At 41.6% G+C, this 20,939-nt stretch overlaps 1 protein-coding gene across 2 annotated transcripts in view; it reads left to right on the forward strand.

The window, feature by feature from the left end:
* Nucleotides 1-20,939, forward strand: part of LOC111159822 (ATPase H+ transporting V1 subunit E1) — a 40,368-nt gene that overhangs the window by 5,613 nt on the left and 13,816 nt on the right. For both annotated transcript variants that reach the window (XM_022522450.1, XM_022522451.1), the window contains exons 2-4: nt 1,536-1,601; nt 8,079-8,188; nt 8,587-8,653. In XM_022522450.1, coding sequence (XP_022378158.1) covers nt 1,536-1,601; nt 8,079-8,188; nt 8,587-8,653 — 243 coding nt within the window. The remainder of the gene's footprint in view (nt 1-1,535; nt 1,602-8,078; nt 8,189-8,586; nt 8,654-20,939) is intronic.

Raw genomic sequence — 20,939 nt, forward strand, 5'->3', positions numbered from 1 at the left:
CTGAGCCGAAGGCAGAGGCTTAACCCACTGAGCCACACAGGCGCCCCTGAAACAGGCATTTTATTTTATTTTATTTTTTTTTAAAGATTTTATTTATTTATTTGAGAGAGAGCGAGAAAGAGACCATGAGAGGGGAGAGGTCAGAGGGAGAAGCAGACTCCCCGCTGAGCAGGGAGCCCGATGTGGGACTCGATTCTGGGACTCCAGAATCATGACCTGAGCTGAAGGCAGTTGCTTAACCAACTGAGCCACCCAAGTGCCCCTGAAACAGGCATTTTAAAGGATCTTTCTGGTTGTCGTGTAGAGTTGATTAGAAAGGAAACAAGGCTGAGGGTAGGGAGACACATTTGGAAGCTGTTGTAATAATTTAGTTGAGAGATGGTGGTAGCAAAGACTAGGAGACTAGGATAGTGGCTATGAAGGTGGAGAAATGTGGACAAATTAAAGAACTCTCAGGAGAGAGAATTGATAGCACTTGGTGGTTGATTGGGTGGGAGGACTGAGGTACAAGGAAGGGTCAAAGTCAGATGTTGGTACTAATCCTCAAGCTAGAAATCGAAGTGGGCAGAGGGGAAGTGATTAGCAGTTCATTGTTTATTTTTTTATAAAGATATTATTTATTTGACAGAATGTGAGAAAGAGAACGCAAGCAGGGGGAGTTGGAGAGGGAGACACAGGCTTCCCACCGAGCATGGAGCCCAGTGTGGTGCTCTTGACCTGAGCCCAAGGCAGACGCCTAACAACAGAGCCACCAGGCGCCCTTAGCGGTTCATTACTGAGTGTGTTGGATTCAGGTTGCTGTGAGTAGGCTGTCTAAAAAAGAGCAGTCCAGGAGGCAGAGGAAGAAGAGGGTGGTCTGGAAGGAGGACAAGGAAGTCCTGGAAGCAAAGGGAAGAGATTGTTCTTGTTCAAGAAGGGAGGGTTGACCAGCATATCAAGAGATGCTGAAAGATTAAGGCCAAGATTTAAGGTCTAGGAGATTATTGCCATTTTATTCCAGTAATTCCAGTGAAGTGGAGGGGGTAGAAGTCAGATTGAAGTATGGTGAGAGTAGGAGGTAAGAAAGTTGAAAAGTGTGGAGCACCTGGCTGACTCTGTAGAGTGTGCAACTCTTGATCTTGGACTTGTGAGTTTGAGCTCCATGTTGTGTGTAGAGATTACTTAAAAATAAAAACTTAAAAATCTTAAAGTTTAAAAGGTAAATATAGATTGGTTTAATTATAGATGGAGAAGAGGGAAAGAAGATGCGGGCTGAAAGGAGTATGAGGTAAAGGAGGATATATATTCAGTCCTCCCTCCCCCATAGACTCCACATTCCTCGAGAGTAGGATAATGTTCTATGATATTGAATATTGTGTCTGGTCTATTTGCTAGAGCGAATTCGTACTGTAAGATATTATCTTATATATCTCATTTGTCTTTGTACAGAATGCCTGGCACATAACATGCATTCAATAAGCAATTGATTGTTAAATGAATCAGAAAAGATATATGTATTTTTTTGTTAGAAATAAAATAACCTTTCCTTCTTCTAGATTAAGCACATGATGGCTTTTATTGAACAAGAAGCCAATGAGAAAGCAGAGGAAATTGACGCAAAGGTGAGATTCCATTTTCTAGGTTTAGGAAGTTCTCAAAATTTCATAGTGTGGCTTTGCTAAGTGGTAATTAGTAAAATTGCGTAACAACACATAGCATAAGACTGCTAAGAATGTGTCGTGTCTTTAATGTTAAAAATAAATTTTCCTGGGCAACCTTCTTGGGTCACCTCCCTCTTTGGGAACTTTGTACTATCGCTCAATAAACTTAGAAAATAAATGAATTAAATAAATATATAAATTTTCCTTTCTAAACATTCTGATTGCCAATAAGTGTCCTGAAATTTTATGGTAGGGAGTAGAAAGTAATGGATAAATTTTCTCATGGAATGTGGAATCCAGACATTTAGCATCTGTGGCTAATTATCATAGTTGATTAGGGGAGGTTATAGTATTTTTATGTTGTTATTTTTCTTTTTAATTAATTTGTGCTTGTTGCCAAAAAAAAAAAAAAGTTTGGAAGTGTATAAGGTATAAAATGAAAGCCCCTGTCCATTACAAAGGTGATACTTGGTCTGCATTTTGAAATTTTATAAATATTTCCAGTTTACTTTGTTTATACACAGTATATCAAGTTGTTCTTTTCCCTAGGTATAATCATAATGGGCCAGAATATATTGTTTAATGCATTATTTTCATTATCTTTCTTTTTTAACTCAACTTTGTTTCTTTCTCCCTCCTTTCCTTCCTTCCTTCCTTTCTCTCTTTCTTTCTTTCTTTGTTTCTTTCAACATTTCTTTATTTGAGAGAGTGAGAGCAAGTGTGAGCAAGGGGAGAGGCAGTGCTGCGGGGCTCCATCCCAGGGCCCTGAGATCATGACTCAGCTGAATGCGGACTGACTGTGAGCCACCCAGGCGCCCCTTTGTTTTTTTATTTTTATTTTTTTTTAAGATTTCATTTATTTGACAGAGACCGTGAGAGAGGGACCATAAGCAGGGGGAGTGGGAGAGGGAAAGCAGGCCTCCCGCAGATCATGGAACCTGATGTGGGGCTCGATCCGAGGATCCTGGCATCATGACCTGAGCCGAAGGCAGACACTTAATTACTGAGCTACCCAGGTGCTCCTAGGCGCCCCTTTATTATCTTTTTTATTCATTCTACTGTAGTTATATTTGTTATTTATCAGTACAGCCTTAAAATTGTGTGTGTTTGGTACTCTAGGACTAAAATTCTGTGAAATTTTGAACTGTTTAAGTAATTTATCATTTAAGGGGGTGCCTGGCTGGCTCAGTCGGTAAAAGTATGCAACTTTTGTTCTCAGGGTTGGGAGTTTGACCCCCATGTTGGGTGTAGAGATTTCCTCTTTCCCTAACCTCCCTCTCCTTCCTTCCTTTCTTCCTCTCTTTGTTTCAGTAGACAAATACTTTTGTTTTTAAAACAAACTGAAGAACTGTGAAGCTAAATGACTGGCCTGGGATCACACAGCTGGTACTTGCAGAGATCCCTAGCTCAGCACTTCCTAGTTAGGCTGATACCTGAGTTATAATGTTAATGGCATCCAAAAGCCTTTGTAGCTTAAGTGGTTTTTTTGTTTTGTTTTGTTTTGTTTTTTAATAAAAATAAAGGCCATCAGGTGAGAGTATGGAAGCAAGAACTTCATAGTTCCCTCAATGACCTCAGAAGACAAGGAAAAGAGAGAAAAGTCATTTTTAAAAACCTACACTGAGAGGGGCACCTGGGAGGCTGAGTGTCTGCTTTTGGCTCGGGTTGTGGTCTCGGGGTCCTGGAATCGAGCCCCACATCGGCGGGTTCCCTGCTCAGAGGGGAGCCTGCTTCTTCCTCTCCCCCTGCTTGTGTGTGCTCACTCTCTCAAGTGAATAAAATCTTAAAAATATATACGTAAATTAAAAAAAAAAAAAAAACCAAACTTGTGCTGACAAGCCACGGTTGTCTTGAAGATGGTGCCCTGGGAAGCAGGTGGTGCTGCCGGTGCCAAGTGGGACAGAATGAGGTTGGTGTCTCATGAGGTGTGGGAGTAGGGTCCTGTGTCCTGGCAGGTGCTGCAGGAGTGACATTGCTTTCAAGCTCCTCTCTTTGTGCTGCATCCAGAGGAGCCGTCAGGCACATGGTGGTCCCCCAGGAGCAGGTCCCAGGCATTCTGGCAGCTCAGACAGAGGCTGCTGGGGTTGTGGAAATGAGCACAGTCATCAGTACTATCAACATTTGCCCCCAAGAACTCTGAGAGCTCTGGCACGGCATGCCCCCATTCACAGTGCTCCTGAGCTCCAGCATAAAGATTATTTAAAAAGAAAATCCTAAAAAAAAAGTGTCACTTAAGGAAGAAAAGACTATTTTGTCTACCACTACTATATAACAGCTGATAGAGTATTGTTTTGTTTGGTGGTCGTAGGAGCACTTCGGTTTCTTGTATGACCAGATCCCTGTTTCCCTCTGGGGAAAATGTAGAAATTCTATTTCAGTTGATAAATGCATTACTGTTTGAAATATGTTATCTTGGGATACTTGAGTGGCTTAGTCGATTAAGCGTCTGCTTTGGGCTCAGGTCATGATCCTAGCGTCCTGGAATCAAGCCCTGCATCAGGCTCCCTACTCGGGGGAGTCTTCTCCCTCTGTCTGCCACTCCCCCTGCTTGTGCTTTCTCTCATTCTCTCTCACTCTTTCTGGCCACTAAGTAAATTAAAAAAAAAAAAAAAAAAAAAAAAGTCTTATCTAGTGCAACACAATCATCTTTATTATTTTCCATAATAGGTATAGAAAAAGCTGTTAGGCATTTCTTTTCATTTATTTATTTGAGAGATAGAGCACCAAAGGGGGAGATACAGAGGGAGAGGGAGAAGCACACTCCCTGCCAAGCAGAGAGCCCAATGTGGGGCTTGATGCCAGGACCCTAAGATCATGACCTGAGCCAAAGTCAGTCAGATGCTTAACTGACTGAGGCACCCCAGGCATTTCTTTTAGAACGTGAAATCTCGAGTACCAGTGCCAGCCATTAAACATTCAAGTGGACCACTCTAGCTAACTTTCCAAAATCATTTCATACTACTTAAAAACCATATACATCTGATACACTGGTAAGATCACCTTTTTAAAAAAATAACCACTCTTCCAGCAGTAGTCAGCTATCCAGATAGACCATTCCTGTGATGGTGGTACACTGCTGGCAGAGGGCTGTCCTGTTGTCTTCCTCCAGTGGCCTTTGGTCACTCTTCTGGTGGTGCCTGCTGCTGGTGCAAGGCAGAACTGTGCTTCCTTGAGAGTGTGCTGAGTGTTCACTCTGGCTGCTTAGTTCTAGTCTGAGAGCAGATACAGTATGCTTTTCTCTGCGTCTTCTAGTTAAATGGCCTTTTCCTTCTCTTTGAGTATTTCCCTTTAATTCTACAATATTTCACACTTTGCTCTCCTAAGTATATTTGCTATCCTAAGTATATTCTCCCTCCAAAAACTAAGGGCACCTGGTGGCTCAGCTGGCTAAGTGACTGCCTTAGGTTCAGGTCATGATCCTGGAGTTCCGGGATCGAGTCCCACATCAGGCTCCCAGCTCCATGAGTCTGCTTCTCCCTCTGACTTTCTCCCCTCTCATGCTCTCTCTCTCTCTCACTCTCTCCCTCAGATAAATAAATAAAATCTTAAAAAAAAACCAACAAAATTAGTCGTAGGGGTGCCTGGGTGGCTCAGTCGTTAAGTGTCTGCCTTCAGCTCAGGTCATGATCCCAGGGTCCTGGGGTCAAGCCCTGCATCGAGCTCCTTGCTCTGTGGAAAGCCTGCTTCTCCCTCTCCCACTCCCCCTGCTTGTGTTCCCTCTCTGGCTGTCTCTCTCTCTCTGTCAAATAAATAAAATCTTAAAAAAAAACAAAAAACAACAGACTTCGTTGTAAGCTAGTTTGTCTATTAAAATGGTATTTTGTTTAATGTAAACTTCTTTGTAAAGTATATTCTAGGTTGTCAAAGTCTATGTTTAGTATATTTATATTTAATAAGATTTTAATATATTTAATAATAAGAATTTTTCTTACTGAGTGCCCAAAAATGTTGGATGTTTAACCTTCATTTATATTTATATAAAGTAAAAGCCATCCTTACTGAATTCGGCAGAGTATTAAGGATTTTGAACATGGTGACTAGTCAGGGGGCACTTTGGGCTAATACTCTAGGTTTTCTGGCTTTTTCTGTAGCACATTTGGTGCCATCATCGAGAAAACAAGAGTTGCAGAAGATGACTTTTTAACACAGTAACAGCTGGCACCGTGACAGGCATGTTATATGTATGTGCAGGTGGTGTTCAAGGGGTAGTGCAAGGGGCTCTAGCAGGACTAATGCTTACTCACTTCTGCGCCCTGTATAACTGGGAACACATGAAAGGCTCCTTGCTCCAACAGTCACTCTGAAGATTTTGACAACTTATGAATGGAGGACACTTTGGTAGCCATCCAGATCATTTATACATCAGCCTGAGTTATTCTCTCTTCCTACAATTAGTTTGAAAAATTGGAGATTCCAGTTTGCTGTGATAAAGATTCATGGATGGGGGTGCCTGGCTGGCTGGCTCAGTCAGTAGAGCGTGTGACTGTTGATCTCAGGGTCATGAGTTCCTGCCTCATGATGAACATAGAGCTACTTAAAAAAAAGAAAAGATTCATGGATGGTTGACCAGGACTGGCACTCCTGCCAGCTATTGAGTTAAAGCCCAAACCCTCTGGTAGCTGAGTAATGTGGTTCTCCCCTACCCTACCCTCAGAACTTACTCTCAGTATTCAGGTCAGTATTGTTTTCTTACTCTATCACCACATTTGTTTATTTAATGCACTGAAACTGTAATGTTGCTTTGTATTCCCAGTAAAATAGAAAAAAATTAAAAAATTAAAAAAATTAAAGAGTAACTGTTCAATAATTTATACATAAACAACTTACATTTATATAACTTAAATTTTTTTTTTTTTTTTAAAGATTTTATTTATTTATTTGACAGAGAGAGATCACAAGCAGGCAGAGAGGCAGGCAGAGAGAGAGGAGGAAGCAGGCTCCCCGCCGAGCAGAGAGCCCGATGCGGGGCTCGATCCCAGGACCCCGAGATCATGACCTGAGCCGAAGGCAGTGGCTTAACCCACTGAGCCACCCAGGCGCCCCTATAACTTAAATTTTTAAAAGGACTGTTAGATTTATCTTACTTATTTGTCCTATGAGGAAAGAATACTGATTTATTTATATATTTTTAAAGGGAGGTGGGGTGGGAGAGGCAGAAGGAGAGACAGAATCCCAAGCCGACTGTACGCCCAGCCTAGAGCCCAACATGGGACTCAGTCTTACAACCCTGAGATCATGACCTGAACTGAAAGCAAGAGCGAGACACTTAGCCAACCCAGGCACCTGAAGAATACTATTGTAATTCTTTTACTTCATAAGGGTGCACCAAGACTGAGATTACTTGACCATATTTTTTAAGGCAGTAACCCAGATCTTCTAAACTCTAAATTCTGTAGTCAGATGGATTAAATTTAGAATACATAAAGATTTTTTACTTTTTTTTTTTTTTTAAGATTTTATTTATTTATATGACAGACAGAGATCACAAGTAAGCAGAGAGGCAAGCAGAGAGAGAGGGGGAAGCAGGCCTCCCGTCAAGCAGAGAGCCCGATGCAGGGCTCGATCCCAGGACCCTGGGATCATGACCCGAGCTGAAGGCAGAGGCTTTAATCCACTGAGCCACCCAGGTGCCCCGATTTTTTACTTTTTTTTTTTAAGATTTTATTTATTTGACAGAGAGAGACATGGCAAGAGAGGGAACACAAGCAGGGGGAGTGGGAGAGGGGGAAGCAGGCTCCCCACAGAGCAGGGAGCCCCATTGGGATCATAACCTGAGCAGAAGGCAGATGCTTAATGACTGAGCCACTCAGGCATCTCTAGGATTTGTAATGATTTTTTTCACATACAGAATCTTCTATTTGAATATATCCTTTGTAACTCTGTGATTGGGTACTATTAGCTTTTTTATTTTATTTTTTTTTTTAAGTAAGCTCCACACCCAGCTTGGGGCTTAAACTCATGACCCTGAGATTGAGAGTGGTATGCTCTACCAACTAAGCCAGCCAGGCGCCCCTGGGTACTATTATCCTAGGTCATATTTTTGGTTTTCTTGTTCATCATTTATGATGAAAATCACTGGTTACCCCTTTTGAGTAAATTAGAAATTTTGAAGACAAGTCAAATAAGCTTACTATTTTTTTTTTTAAGATTTTATTTATTTATTTCACAGAGAGCGATCACAAGTTAGGCAGAGAGGCAGGCAGAGAGAGAGATAGAGGAGGAAGCAGGTTCTCCGCTGAGCAGAGAGCCCGATGCGGGACTCGATCTCAGGACCCTGAGATCATGACCTGAGCCGAAGGCAGAGGCTTAACCCACTGAGCCACCCAGGTGCCCCAAGCTTACTATTTTTGATATGGAATACAGTGCTGCTGGTTACCAGCTGCTTAAAATAAAACTCAAAAATCTGGTGTAACGAATTAACAGTTGTTTCCTTGATAGGCCGAGGAAGAGTTCAACATTGAGAAAGGTCGTCTTGTGCAAACCCAAAGACTGAAGATTATGGAATACTACGAGAAGAAAGAAAAGCAGATTGAGCAGCAGAAGAAAATGTAAGTAGATCCTTTAAAAAGTCAGTGGGACAAGAGGACAGAGCAGGTGCTTTGGAGTCAGGCAGGTATGGGCTCAAGTGTTAATTGGACCACTTAACATACTTGTATGACCTTGAGCAAGTTGAGTAATTTTTCTTAATTTATGAATATGGAAGCATCGCAGGATTATTGAAAGAAAGTTGCAATAACTGATATGAAAGTGCTTGCCACTTGGTAAGCTCTCAATAAATACTTCGAAAATAAGTTGGTAGAATCCACTACATGTATTTCAGTGGGGTTCTCTAGGGTATATACAAAGGGAAGGATTTGTACATACAAAGGAAGCTGTATATTTCTTTCTCTGCAGTTTTTTTTTTTCTTATGCTCTGCTGATAACTATTTTTCCATACCTTTTGCAGTCAGATGTCTAATTTGATGAATCAAGCAAGGCTCAAAGTCCTCAGAGCAAGAGATGATCTTATTACAGTGAGTAACTTGCCCCTATTATAAGATTATAAAATGTTTATTCACTTACCTATTACAGAGACTTCACTAGTTAGCATGAGCTAATTAAGGAGTTGAATGATTTTTAGAGAGAAAACATTTGGTCGGCAAATCATTATACTAGGTATTGTAATAAATACAAAGTGAAGGGCACCTGGGTGGCTCAGTCATTTGAGCGTCCAACTCTTGATTTTGGCTCAGTCCATGGTTTTCAGGGTCATGAGATTGAGTCCTAAGTTGGGCTCTGCCCTTAGCAAGAAGTCTTGGAATTCTCTGTCTCTCCCTCTGCCCTACCACCATGCACATGTGCACGAGTGCTCTCTTGTTCTCTCTTTCTCTCTAATAAGTAATCTTTTTTAGGAAGGTTAAAAAAAAAAAAAAAAAAGGCTCCTGGGTGCTCAGTCATTAAGCGTCTGCCTTCAGCTCAGGTCCTGATCCCGGGGTCCTGGGATCGAGCCCCACATGGGGCTCCCTGCTTGGCAGGAAGCCTGCTTCTTCCTCTCCCACTCCACTTGCCTATGTTCCCTGCTGTGTCTGCCTCTGTCAGATAAATAAATAAATCTTAAAAAAAAAAAAAAAAAGTGAATAAAATATTGCCATGTCTTCAAGGACCCTTTGATCCAACAGAGCATATAGACTCTTCTAAGTCAAACAGCAAATGGTGGGTGGACAATATAGTATGTGAGGGTTATAGGGACTAATAAAATTAGAAAGGTAGGATGGAATTAAGATAGGGCCATGAGTGCAAGGCTAAAGAGCTTCACCTGTTTTCAGTAAAAAACTATTGAAGTTTTTATTTTATAAGAATTACCATAAATAGGGTTCATGGTATGAGTATGTAGGCTGAATTTAAGAGGGAAGAGGTTAGACACAGAAGAACCATATGGGAAGTGTTGTCTCCTAAGGAAGAAGACAGAAACCTACAGAATCATACCATTTAGTTGAGAAAGTTTAAAGGTATTCACATTAGCCTGGCTGGCTCAGTGGCTAGAACATGCAACTCTTGGTCTCGGGGTTGTGAGCTTGAGCCCCAATTGGGTGTGGAGCTTAGTTAAAAAAACGTTGTGTTCACATGAAGGCATTTGAATTATATTTTAGGAACCAACCAGGATGCCTGCTGTTTTCACTGTTCTTCATTGTTATAGTGGAGGCCCTAGATTCCTTTAAGATGGAGAAATAAGAATTATATACAAATTGTGAAGGAATAAAGAATTATTTTTTGATTTTTTGCAGATACGATTTCCCACACATAAGATACAACATCTGAAAAACAGAACTAGTAATTAGTTCAAAATGGTGACTGGTGGGGCGCTTGCATGGCTCAGTTGGTTAAGCATCTGCCTTTGGCTCAGATCATGATCCCAGGATCCTGGGATTGAGCTCCACATTGGACTCCTTGCTCAGTGGGAAGCCTGCTTCTCCCTTTCCCTCTGCCTGCTGTTCCCCCTGCTTGTGCTCTCTCTCTCTCTCTCTCTCTCTGTCAAATACAAAAAAAAAATTTTTGAAAAAAAAAAAAAAAAAAAAAACCCAAAATGGTGACTGGCAACAAAGAGACTATATAGAAATTAAGTTTTTCTGGATACCAATAATAACCAATTAGCATGTAGAATTAAAAATAGATTCTTTTATGGGGCGCCTGGGTGGCTCAGTGGGTTAAAGCCTCTGCTTTCGGCTCAGGTCGTGATCCTGGGGTCCTGGGATCGAGCCCCGCGTCGGGCTCTCTGCTCAGCAAGGAGCCTGCTTTCCTTCCTCTCTCTCTGCCTGCCTGTGATCTCTGTCAAATAAATTAAAAAAAAAAAAAAAAAGATTCTTTTATAATGGTTACAAAAGTGATTAAATTATTATGAATAAATGTTCATAAATAAGACCTATATGAAAAAGCTATAAAATTAGAAGTATAAAACTCATAAATGGGGGCTCCTGGGTGGCTCAGTGGGTTAAAGCCTCTGCCTTCGGCTCAGGTCATGATCCCAGGGTCCTGGGATCGAGCCCCGCATCGGGCTCTCTGCTTAGCAGGGAGCCTGCTTCCTCCTCTGTCTCTGCCTGCCTCTCTGCCTACTTGTGATCTCTGTCTGTCAAATAAATAAATTTAAAAAAAAAAGTTAAAAAAAACTAATAAATGGGAAGCATACCATTTCCTTAGAAGATTAAAGAAACACTAATATTATAAGCTGTCAATTCTTTTTTTTTTTTAAGATTTTATTTATTTATTTGACAGACAGAGATCACAAGTAGGCAGAGAAGCCGGCAGAGAGAGAGGAGGAAGCAGGCTCCCCACTGAGCAGAGAGCCCGATGCGGGGCTCGATCCCAGGACCCTGGGATCATGACCTGAGCCGAAAGCAGAGGCTTTAACCCATTGAGCCACCCAGGCACCCCATCAATTCTTTTTTTTTTTTTTTAAGATTTTATTTATTTATTTGATAGATCACAAGTAGGCAGAGAAGCAGGCAGAAAGAGAGAGGAGGAAGCAGGCTCCCTGCTGAGCAGTGAGCCCGATGTGGGGCTCGATCCCAGGACCCTGAGATCATGACCTGGGCAGAAGGCAGAGGCTTAACCCACTGAGCCACCCAGGCGCCCCTAAGCTGTCAATTCTTAAGAGATGAATCTGGCGTGGCAGCAGCGAGAATGAACTTGGTGTATCAGTGTTGACACATTTTGCAGGGAGACTTTTCACACATTGACTAATGATTGACTTCTCCTCTTCCAAGTCCAGTGCTAAATATTGAATTTTGGACCTGACTAACTAGGAGAATGGTGGTTCTGTTAATGAAATGGGAAGTTAGGAGGACAGATTCCTAACTTGGACATTCTTTAAGAGGCCGAGAAGCCTCCAGTTGTAAATGTCTGTCAGGATGGAAAGTAAAGGCCTGAAATTCAGGACAACAGAGATCACTTATTATCATAATTTATAATACTTCATATTGGAATGCTTTGATCTCAGGATCCTGGAATCCAGCCCTGTTAGGTTCCTTGCTCAGTGGGGAGTCTGCTTCTCTCTCTACCCCTTCCCCAGTTTATGCATGCAGAGTCTCTCAAATAAAAATCTTTTTTTTTTTTTTTAAAGATATTATTTATTTATTTGTCAGAGAGAGAGAATGCACACAAGCAGGGGGAGCGGCAGGCAGAGGGAGAAGCAGACTCCCTGCTTAACAGGGAGCCCAGTACGGGACTTGATCCCAGGACCCAGAGATCATGATCTGAGCAGAAGGCAGACGCTCAACCAACTGAGCCATCCAGGCGTCCTATAAATAAAAATCTTTAATTAAAAAAAAAAAAAAGTAAAAAATATAAATTCTAGCAATATGGGAAAATAGGCAATCTGTTGCTAAGTTATCTTCCCACATGGGAATGAGTAGTTCATCCTTTATAAAATACAAAAGGAAGACTGGACAGCTTTTTGTGGAAATGTTGACTACAAAATATCTCAGGACCGTTACCTAGGTCTTCCCTAAAATGTTGAGTTTTAGTAATCAGTGGTTGATTTCCTTCCACGGGATTCAGATTTCTTTAGCAACCTGATTGATTGACATAGTTTATAAGTTGCACTTAGAATAATAACCACCTTTCTGGAGAAGAACTTGGGCTTAAGAGTGTTTCAGCTTTGGAGTGCCTGGGTGACTCAGTCAGTTAAGCATCTGATTCTTAATTTCAGGTCAGGTCATGATCTCAGGATCATGAAATCAAGCCCCATGTGGGGCTTTGCACTGGGCATGGAACCTGCTTGGGATTCTCTCTTCCTTTTCCTTTGCCCCTTCCTCCTCCCTCTGGGGGGGGGGGCGGTAATCTTTCAGCTTTGCCATGTTAGTTTGAGTAAATTATTGTTTCTGACCCTCAGTTTCCTCTTTGGTATGTATTAATTATGATACTTGGTTCAGAGGGCTGGGTTTTTGTTTCTTTTTTTTATAGTGTTATAATTATTTAAAAATCAAATTTATTTTTGGGCTCCATGCTGGGCATTGAGCCTACTTAAAAAAAAAAATTATTTTGACACAAGTATTATATGCACAGTTTTAAGAATCAGATCCTTAAAGGTTTATGCCAACAAATGTCAGTTTCTTGGTCTAATTGAAACACAGCTCTTATGAGGATTGAATGTGAGAACGCGTTTAATTCCTCTAGCTTAACACTGTCATATGGTGTTTATTTAAGAAGTGTTACTTCCCTTTCCCCACCTCATCTCCTCCAGGTGGTAACCCTTCTTTTAATAGGTCTTGATAGTTGAAATACTCTCCTGGCCTCTTGGTGCCTTTGCTCAGAAAGTCCCTGGACCATAAGTTGCTACTGCATTTTTGATAAATGCCCAGAGTCAAAAATGACAACTGTGACAACTACTGGGTAGATGTTGTTTGAACAATTCAAGAGTTTAGAGACCTGTAACTTAAACATCTCAGCAGCATTTCTCAGGATAAACCCCACCGGTTATAGTACATAGTGTTTAGTGTTATCATTTGACCAGTTAATAGGTTTTGCATTTGCTCTATCTATTTTTATGCTGCCTTTTTTGAAGATTAGTGATTATTAAAAGTGGAAAAGATCCTGAGAAATGTCATCTCTAATGTACTATAGAAATGCTTTTGATATTATATTCTCTAATGGTATACTTGTCTCAGATGGCAAAAGGTTTTGTTTTTTTTTTAAAGATTTTCTTTATTTGAGAGAGAGAGAAAGAGAGAGCATGAGAGGGGAGAAGGTTAGAGGGAGAAGCAGACTCCCCGTGGAGCTGGGAGGAGGATGTGGGACTTGATCTCGCAACTCTGGGATCATGACCTGAGCTGGAGGCAGTTGCTTAACCAACTGAGCCACCCAGGTGCCTGCAAACAGGTTTTATAACCCAAAGTAAACATCCCAGTGTTTTAGTAGATCTGACTTCACTTCAAATTAAAATCATTATTTTTTCTTGTCCTTACTGTTTGACCTGATTTTTTCTTTTTCTTTTCTTTTTTTTTTTTTTTTTTTTAAGATTTAAAAAATTTTTTTGTCAGAGCACAGGCGGAGGGGAGGGGCACGGGGAGAGGGAGAAGCAGACTCCACACTGAGCAGGGAGACTATCGCAGGGCTCGATCCCAGGACCCCAAGATCATGACCTGAGCCGAAGGCAGGCAGACAACTGACTGAGCCAGCCAGCCAAGCACCCCTGAGTTTTTCTTTTAAAAAAAAATTTTTTAAAGATTTTATTTTTAGGGGCACCTGGGTGGCTCAGTTGCTTAAGCATCTGCCTTTGGCTTAGGTCATGATCCCAGGGTCCTGGATTGGGCTCCTTCCTCAGCAGTGACCCTGCTTCTCCCTCTCCCTCTGCTGCTTCCCCTGCTTGTGCTCTCTTGCTTTCTGTCAAATAAATAAATAAAATCTTCAGAAAATTTTTTTTGCTTTTATTTTTGAATAATATCTATATCCAGTCTGGGTGGGACTCAGACTTACAACCCTGAGATCAAGTTGCATGCTCTACCAGCTGAGCCATTCAGGTGCCCTTGACCTGATTTTTTCACCTACATAGTTATATTTCATTTTATTGTATTTTATTATTATTTTTTAAAGATTTTATTTAAGAAAGCACGCACAAGCAGAGGGGAGGAGCAGAGAGAGACGCAGGCTCCCTGTGGAGCAGAGAGCCCGATGTGGGACTCGATCCCAAGCCCCTGGGATCATGACCTGAGCTGAAGGCAGATGCTTAACCAACTGACCCATCCAGGCGCCCCTATATTTTATTATTTTTCTAACTTTTTTTAAAGTAAGATTTATGTCCAATGTGGGACTTGAACTTTAGACACCAAGATTAAGAGTCGCATATTCTACTGGCTGAGCCAGCCAGGCGCCCTGTTTTTTTTAGCTCTTAAAAAATTTAATTTAGGGGCGCCTGGGTGGCTTAGTGGGTTAAAGCCTCTGCCTTCGGCTCAGGTCATGATCTCGGGGTCCTGGGATCGAGCCCCTCATCGGGCTCTCTGCTCTGCTCAGCGGGGAGCCTGCTTCCTCCTCTCTCTCTGCCTGCCTCTCTGCCTACTTGAAATTTCTCTCTGTCAAATAAATAAATAAAATCTTTTAAAAATTTTTTAATTTAAAATTTTTATTGGGGTGATCTGTGTGGCTAGTCAGTTAAGCATCCGCCTTCAGTTCAGGTCATAATCCCGGGATCTGGGATCTAGCCCTGCATGGGGCTCCCTGCTTAGCAGGGAGTCTGCTTTTCCCTCTCCTTCTGCCCATCTCCCAGCTTGTGCACACCCAGACATGCACTCTCTCTCAAATAAATAAATAAAATCTTTTTTAAAAAACCCAAATTTTTATTAAATATACTCTTGTAAGCTGCTTTATGTCTTTTTTTTTTTTTTTTTTTATTTATTTATTCGACAGAGATCACAAGTAGGCAGAGAGGCAGGCACAGAGAGAGGATGGGAATCGGGCTCCCTGCTGAACAGAGAGCCCGATGCGGGTCTCGATCCCAGGGCCCTGGGATAGAGTCCCACATCAGGCTCCCTGCTTAACAGGGAGCCTGCTTTTCCCTCTGCCTGAAGCTCTCCCTGCTTGTGGGCACGCACACTCTTTCTCTTTCTCTGAAAAATAAATAAAAATCTTTTTAAAATATATAAAAAATAATTTTTTTTATTTTATAAAAATTTTACTTTTTAAAGATTTTATTTATATAATTTTGCAAGGGAGATAGAGGGAGGGAGAAAACACAAGAGCAGGGATGGGGGAGGCAGGCAGAGGGAGAAGCAGACTCCCTACAGACCAGGGAGCCACATAAGGAGCTCGATCCCAGGACTCTGGGATCATGACCTGAGCTGAAGGCAGATGCTTAACTGGCTGAGCCACGCAGGTGCCCTAAATCCTTTTAAATGTAAAGAACTACAAGTTTGGCTTTTAGAAGGAAATGTAAGGTGTCATGAACAGGAAACTTAATATCTAAAATTTAGATCAGTTATTTACTTAATGGCAAGCATGATTCTAATTACTAGAGATATAATAAAATGGAGTCCTTGCCTTTGTGAAACTTAATATCCTAGTAGGCTAAGTATGAGTTCTGGTTAAAAAAAAAACATTTTGGGTGTTTATTTTGTTTTTTTTTTTCTACTTCTCTGTATTTTCCACTCTTCAGTACTAGTGCTTCCTAATTTTTTTCGCCCTCTAGAATATTCACATGATTATTTTATACTGAATAACCTCTTATACACAGTGATTTTCAAATTTTGAGCGAGAGGATATAGAGAGAAAACACAGTTGTATGGAATGAACACATTTTGTAATTGGAAAAGAGCCAACTTCAAATCATTTTTCAAAATATAGTTATAATACCAGGGGGTACCTGGATGGCTCAGTCAGTTAAGTGTCTCACTCTTCATTTCAGCTCAGGTCATGATCTCCAGATTGTGAGGTTGAGCCCCACGTTGGGCTCCCTCTCCTTCTCTCCCTCCCCACCTCTCTCTCTCTCCCTCCCCCTCTCACAAAAAAACCCCAAAACCCAAAACACAGTTATCCACTGTTTTCTTTAAGAGATGGGTTAGGGGAAGAGGTTTACATTTTATAACTTTGAAACATAAAGCAGCAGTTTCAGGTCATATTACACACATCTTCCCCAAATTTTGTAGACCCTTCAGTAGCCAGAGAGTTTGTCTGCTTATTTCTGAAATTGTCACAAAATTCTCTTGCAGTACTAGCATAATCTTTTAGTTTTCACTGTTCTGTTTTCATTTTATAATTTCATAATTTATAATTTTACAATTTTATAATTTAGCTGGGTTGCCTTCATAAGTTTTTGCATTTCAAATACACTTACACTTGGCTTATATCCTGCCGGGCTCCATAGTGGTCTGCGTCTAACTGGATGGAGATAAGAGGGTGTATCTGTGCTATAGCTTCTTGAGCGTGAACCTTAAAAAGAATATGGAACTTACCCTTTGGCCGGCTCTGTAATTTTAATGAGCATAAAAATTACCTGGAAGACCTTGTTAAAATGGGGATTCCCAACCCTATTTTCAGAGAAGTTTATGTTCCAGTCAGGAATCAGCTTATATACGCAGCCCAGAGTAACTTTGATTTGGTGGTCTGAGAGCCACACTAAGAAATACTGCTTTAGGCTTAGATTTGTGTTACAGAAGACGAACTGGTGACATCAGGCTTTTTGCTCAGCAGGGAGCCTGCTTCTCCCTCTACCCACTGTTTCCCTGCTTGTGCTCACTCTCTCTCATACACACACAAATAAATAAAAAATCTTTAAAAAAATTTATATTTAAGTAATCTCTACATCCAGTGTGGCATTCAAATGCATAACCTTGAGATCAGGAGTCACACGCTCCACCGGCTGAGCCAGCCAAGTGCCCCAGAAAGGTTGGAACCTCTCATATGGACAGCACACAGGTCCCAGGTAGAGCTGTGGGTATGGATGAGATCACCAAGGTTGTGGATGTCAGATTACAGGGCCAAGTAAACAAACTGAGAAGACATACATGCTTACATACATACATGTGTGTAAGTGTATACACACATACATAGGTATTTTTTTTAAATTAAGTATGCTGTACCCCCAGCATGGGGCTTGAACTCCCAACCCCACGATCAAGAATTGCATGCTCTACCAGTGGAGCCAGCCAGGTGTCCCAAGAATGCAGTATATTTAATAGACAGGAAATAAGAAATTGCTAAGGAAACATGAGGGAAAAGTAGTCATGTCAGGAGAAGCAGCAGCTAAGGGAACAAGGGAACAGAATACTTGAACAAGGGCGCCTAGGTGGCTCAGTGGGTTGGGCCGCTGCCTTCGGCTCGGGTCATGATCTCAGGGTCCTGGGATCGAGTCCCGCGTCGGGCTCTCTGCTCAGCGGGGAGCTTGCTTCCCTCTCTCTCTCTGCCTGCCTCTCTGCCTACTTGTGATCTCTGTCTGTCAAATGGATGAATAAAATCTTTAAAAAAAAAAAAAAAGAATACTTGAACAAAATGATAATCTATAATGGCATCTAAAGCTTCTAAGAATCAGCGTAGGAAGAGCAAAGAGATTCGGCAATGGGGTGTCATTTCTGACTTTGCCAGAGCGCTTTCATTGGATTAATGAAGGCAGAAACCCAGATTGTAAGGGCCTGAAAGATGAGAAATGTGGTGTGAGGAACTGAAGGCAGGGTGCGTGGCCTCTTAAGCAGTGGAGCCGTTGGCGTTCTGATCTCTTTCTGGAACGCATGTGAGGTCCCAGGTCTTCTGGAGCATGCAGCTTGAGTTCAGCGTACAGCTGAGCTTTTATTTTTTTAATTTATAATGAGAATTGTGTGAAAATAAACATTGTGTGATCTCAGCATCCTAAAGATGCTTATTTCCTTAGGCCTTTGCCAAGTCTAACTCCTCGCCATCAAGTACTTTACAGCGGAGCAGATACAGTAAGAGGTCTGGAGGGGTGAGGAAGCAGACTGATACAGCAGACAGGGTTATGTATACATCAGGGCCACACACATACTTTAAAGGGTTTTGCTATTTTAAAACATTTTATTTCTAGTTTTATCCACAGAGTAGGAAATTATGTTAGGGAAGTTGTCAAGCAGTTGGATAGAAAGGGATATTGACAAATGATAGAAGGAAGGGGAAAAAAGAAAACCAGGGTAAAAATGAAATTGGCAGGCTATTTTACTACCAAATTTAGTTCCTTTTTTCTGCTGTTTATCTTTTTGCCTTGCCTTCCCTGATGTTTTCTAGGTTTAAGAGCACAAGCTTTGGAATCCCTGTGAAATTGAATTTCTGTTTCCTGGTATCAGCTGTTTGGTGGGCAGATTTTTTTTAGCCCCTTCTAATCTTCTGTTTCCTATAAAATGGAAAAAACATAACCCGAAGCTTATACAGAATTAGATAATCTAGGTAAAGTGGCTAGTATAATGCCTAACACAGAACAGATCTTTATTAACACTTCCTTAAACTTCACAACTTATTTAAAAGTTACTAGAAGAAATAATATACTAACATTTAAATTCTGATCCATCAATCCTGAAGTAGAGTTCTGGTGTTGTGGCTAAAGAGAGATGAAATACTTGTCTTCGAGGGAGGCCAGCTGACTCTTCAAATTAGGCAGGACTAGGGAGACAGGACTTTGAGGTTGACATCTTTTTTTTTTTTTAATTTTATGTAATGCATTTCTGTTTGTTTCTTTTATTTATTTATTTATTTATTTGATAGCGACACAGTGAGAGAGGGAACACAAGCAGAGGGAGTGGGAGAGGGACAAAGCAGGTTTCCCATGGAGCAGGGAGTTGATCCCAGTTGATCCCAGGACTCTGGGATCATGACCTGAGCCGAAGGCAGACACTTAACGACTTAGCTGCCCAGGCGCCCGATGTTGACATCTTAATCAGGTTTCGGTTTACTACTTTCCAGGACTAGAATCCTAATATTTTCAGAATCCTTAGAGGCAGTTAGGTTGAAGTGGGCAGATAGGCCCTTCCGAAACCTGATACTGATAGGTGAGCTGACCCGAGAACTGCAGTAAGACCCGCATCTCTCCCTGGGAAAGCGGCGTGGGGAGCTGGATGGTAATCAGAGAGGTCGAACTTAGAATCTAAGATATTAGTGGTTTGTAACATTGTTGATTGTAATTTACCTTTTTTGCCTATGATGACTTACTAAGGGGATGGGAATACTTAAGGGACAGTACAATTTGTATCAGTTTTTAGCCTTCTTAGCTGGAGTTTGGTGTATTTCGACTTCCCTACATCCTTGATTCGAGTTGTAGGTGGTGGTAAAACTCCTCCTTTACCAGTTTCCAGATTTTGACAATGGGTTACTTTTACAGATGGCTAGTAATGCTCTTTACAAGTTGACTTTCTTTAGTTTCATTCTCTTAGAGCAGACCAGCCCCCATAGTCCATTCTTCTTTGCTTAACCATTGTTTGATTAGTCCATTCCCCCATGAAGAGAAAAATGCTGGAGGGATTCCTTGGTGGGGAGGGGCTGAGATTTCTTTCAGCCAAGTGTCTCATGCAGTATATGCTTTAAATCTTTGTCCCCATAAACTTCCCAGATTGTAAGGCCTTAAATGATTTCTTAACCAGGCTGTTAGGATTTAATTAATAACACTTCTAGGGGTTAGGTTGTTCTGATAGACACCTAAAATTAGAGGTTGATTTTTGAGCATCTTTTTTTTTTTTTTTTTTTAAGATTTATTTATTTTTAGAGAGCGAGTGTGTGTATGCAAGTGGGGGGTTGGCAGAGGGCGAGGGAGAGGGAATTTGCAGCAGACTTCCTGTTGAGTGGGGAGCCCAAGGGCTCAATCCCATGACCCTGGGATCTCCACCCCAGCTGAAATCAAGAGTTGGGTGCTGAATCAGCTGAACCACCCATGTAACCCTAACTGGCTTTTAATAGTTCGCTATGTCCATACAGAAATTTTATTTTTTTTATTTTTTATTTTTTTAAAGATGTTTTTTTATTTGAGAGAGAGAGAAAGCATGAGTGAGGAGGGGACAGAGGGAGAAACAGACTCCCCGCTGAGCAGGGAACCAGATTCAGGACTCGATCCCAGGACTCTGGGATCATGACCTGAACTGAAGGCAGACGCTTAACCAGTTGAGCCACCCAGGCGCCCCCATAAATTTTCTCCTTTTCTTCCATTCTTCTCTTCTTCCTCCCTCCCTCCCCCTTTCTCTCCTTTTCTTTTCTTTTTTCTTTTCTTAACCCACTCTTTCTTTCTTTCAGATTTTATTAATTTATTTAACAGAGAGAGATACAGCGAGAGCGGGGTAATGGGAGAGGGAGAAGCAGGCTCCCCACTGAGCAGGGAGCTCCATGCGGGGCTTGATCCCAGGACCTGAACTGAAGGCAGTCACTTAACAACTGAGCCATGCAGGTGCCCCCAGAAATTTTATTTCTAAAAAATGCTCTGTTGGGGCCCCAGTGTGGCTCAGTCTTTTAAGTGTCGGACTCTTGGTTTCAGGTCAGGTCATGATCTCACAGTCCTGAGATCTAGCCCCACCTTGGGCTCCATGCACAGCATGGAGCCTGTTTGAGATTCTCTCTCTCCCCTCTCTCTTCTCTCCCCACCCCCTTGCTCATGTGCGTGTGTCCGCACTCTCTGTCTAAATAAATAAATCTCTCAGGACATCATGTTCTTTTCTTTTTTTTTTTTTTTTAAGACTTTATTTATTTGACAGAGAGATATAACACAAGTAGGCAAAGCAGCAGGCAGAGGGAGAGGCAGAAGCGGGCTCTCAGCTGAGCAGGGAGCCCAACGAGGGGCTCAGTCCCAGGACCCTGGGATCATGACCTGAGCCGAAGGCAGACACTTAACTGACTGAGTCACTCAGGCGC

The sequence above is a fragment of the Enhydra lutris genome, unplaced genomic scaffold (assembly GCF_002288905.1).
Source record: "Enhydra lutris kenyoni isolate GAN:26980312 unplaced genomic scaffold, ASM228890v2 scaffoldscaffold69, whole genome shotgun sequence".
In the NCBI taxonomy this organism is placed as follows: domain Eukaryota; kingdom Metazoa; phylum Chordata; class Mammalia; order Carnivora; family Mustelidae; genus Enhydra; species Enhydra lutris.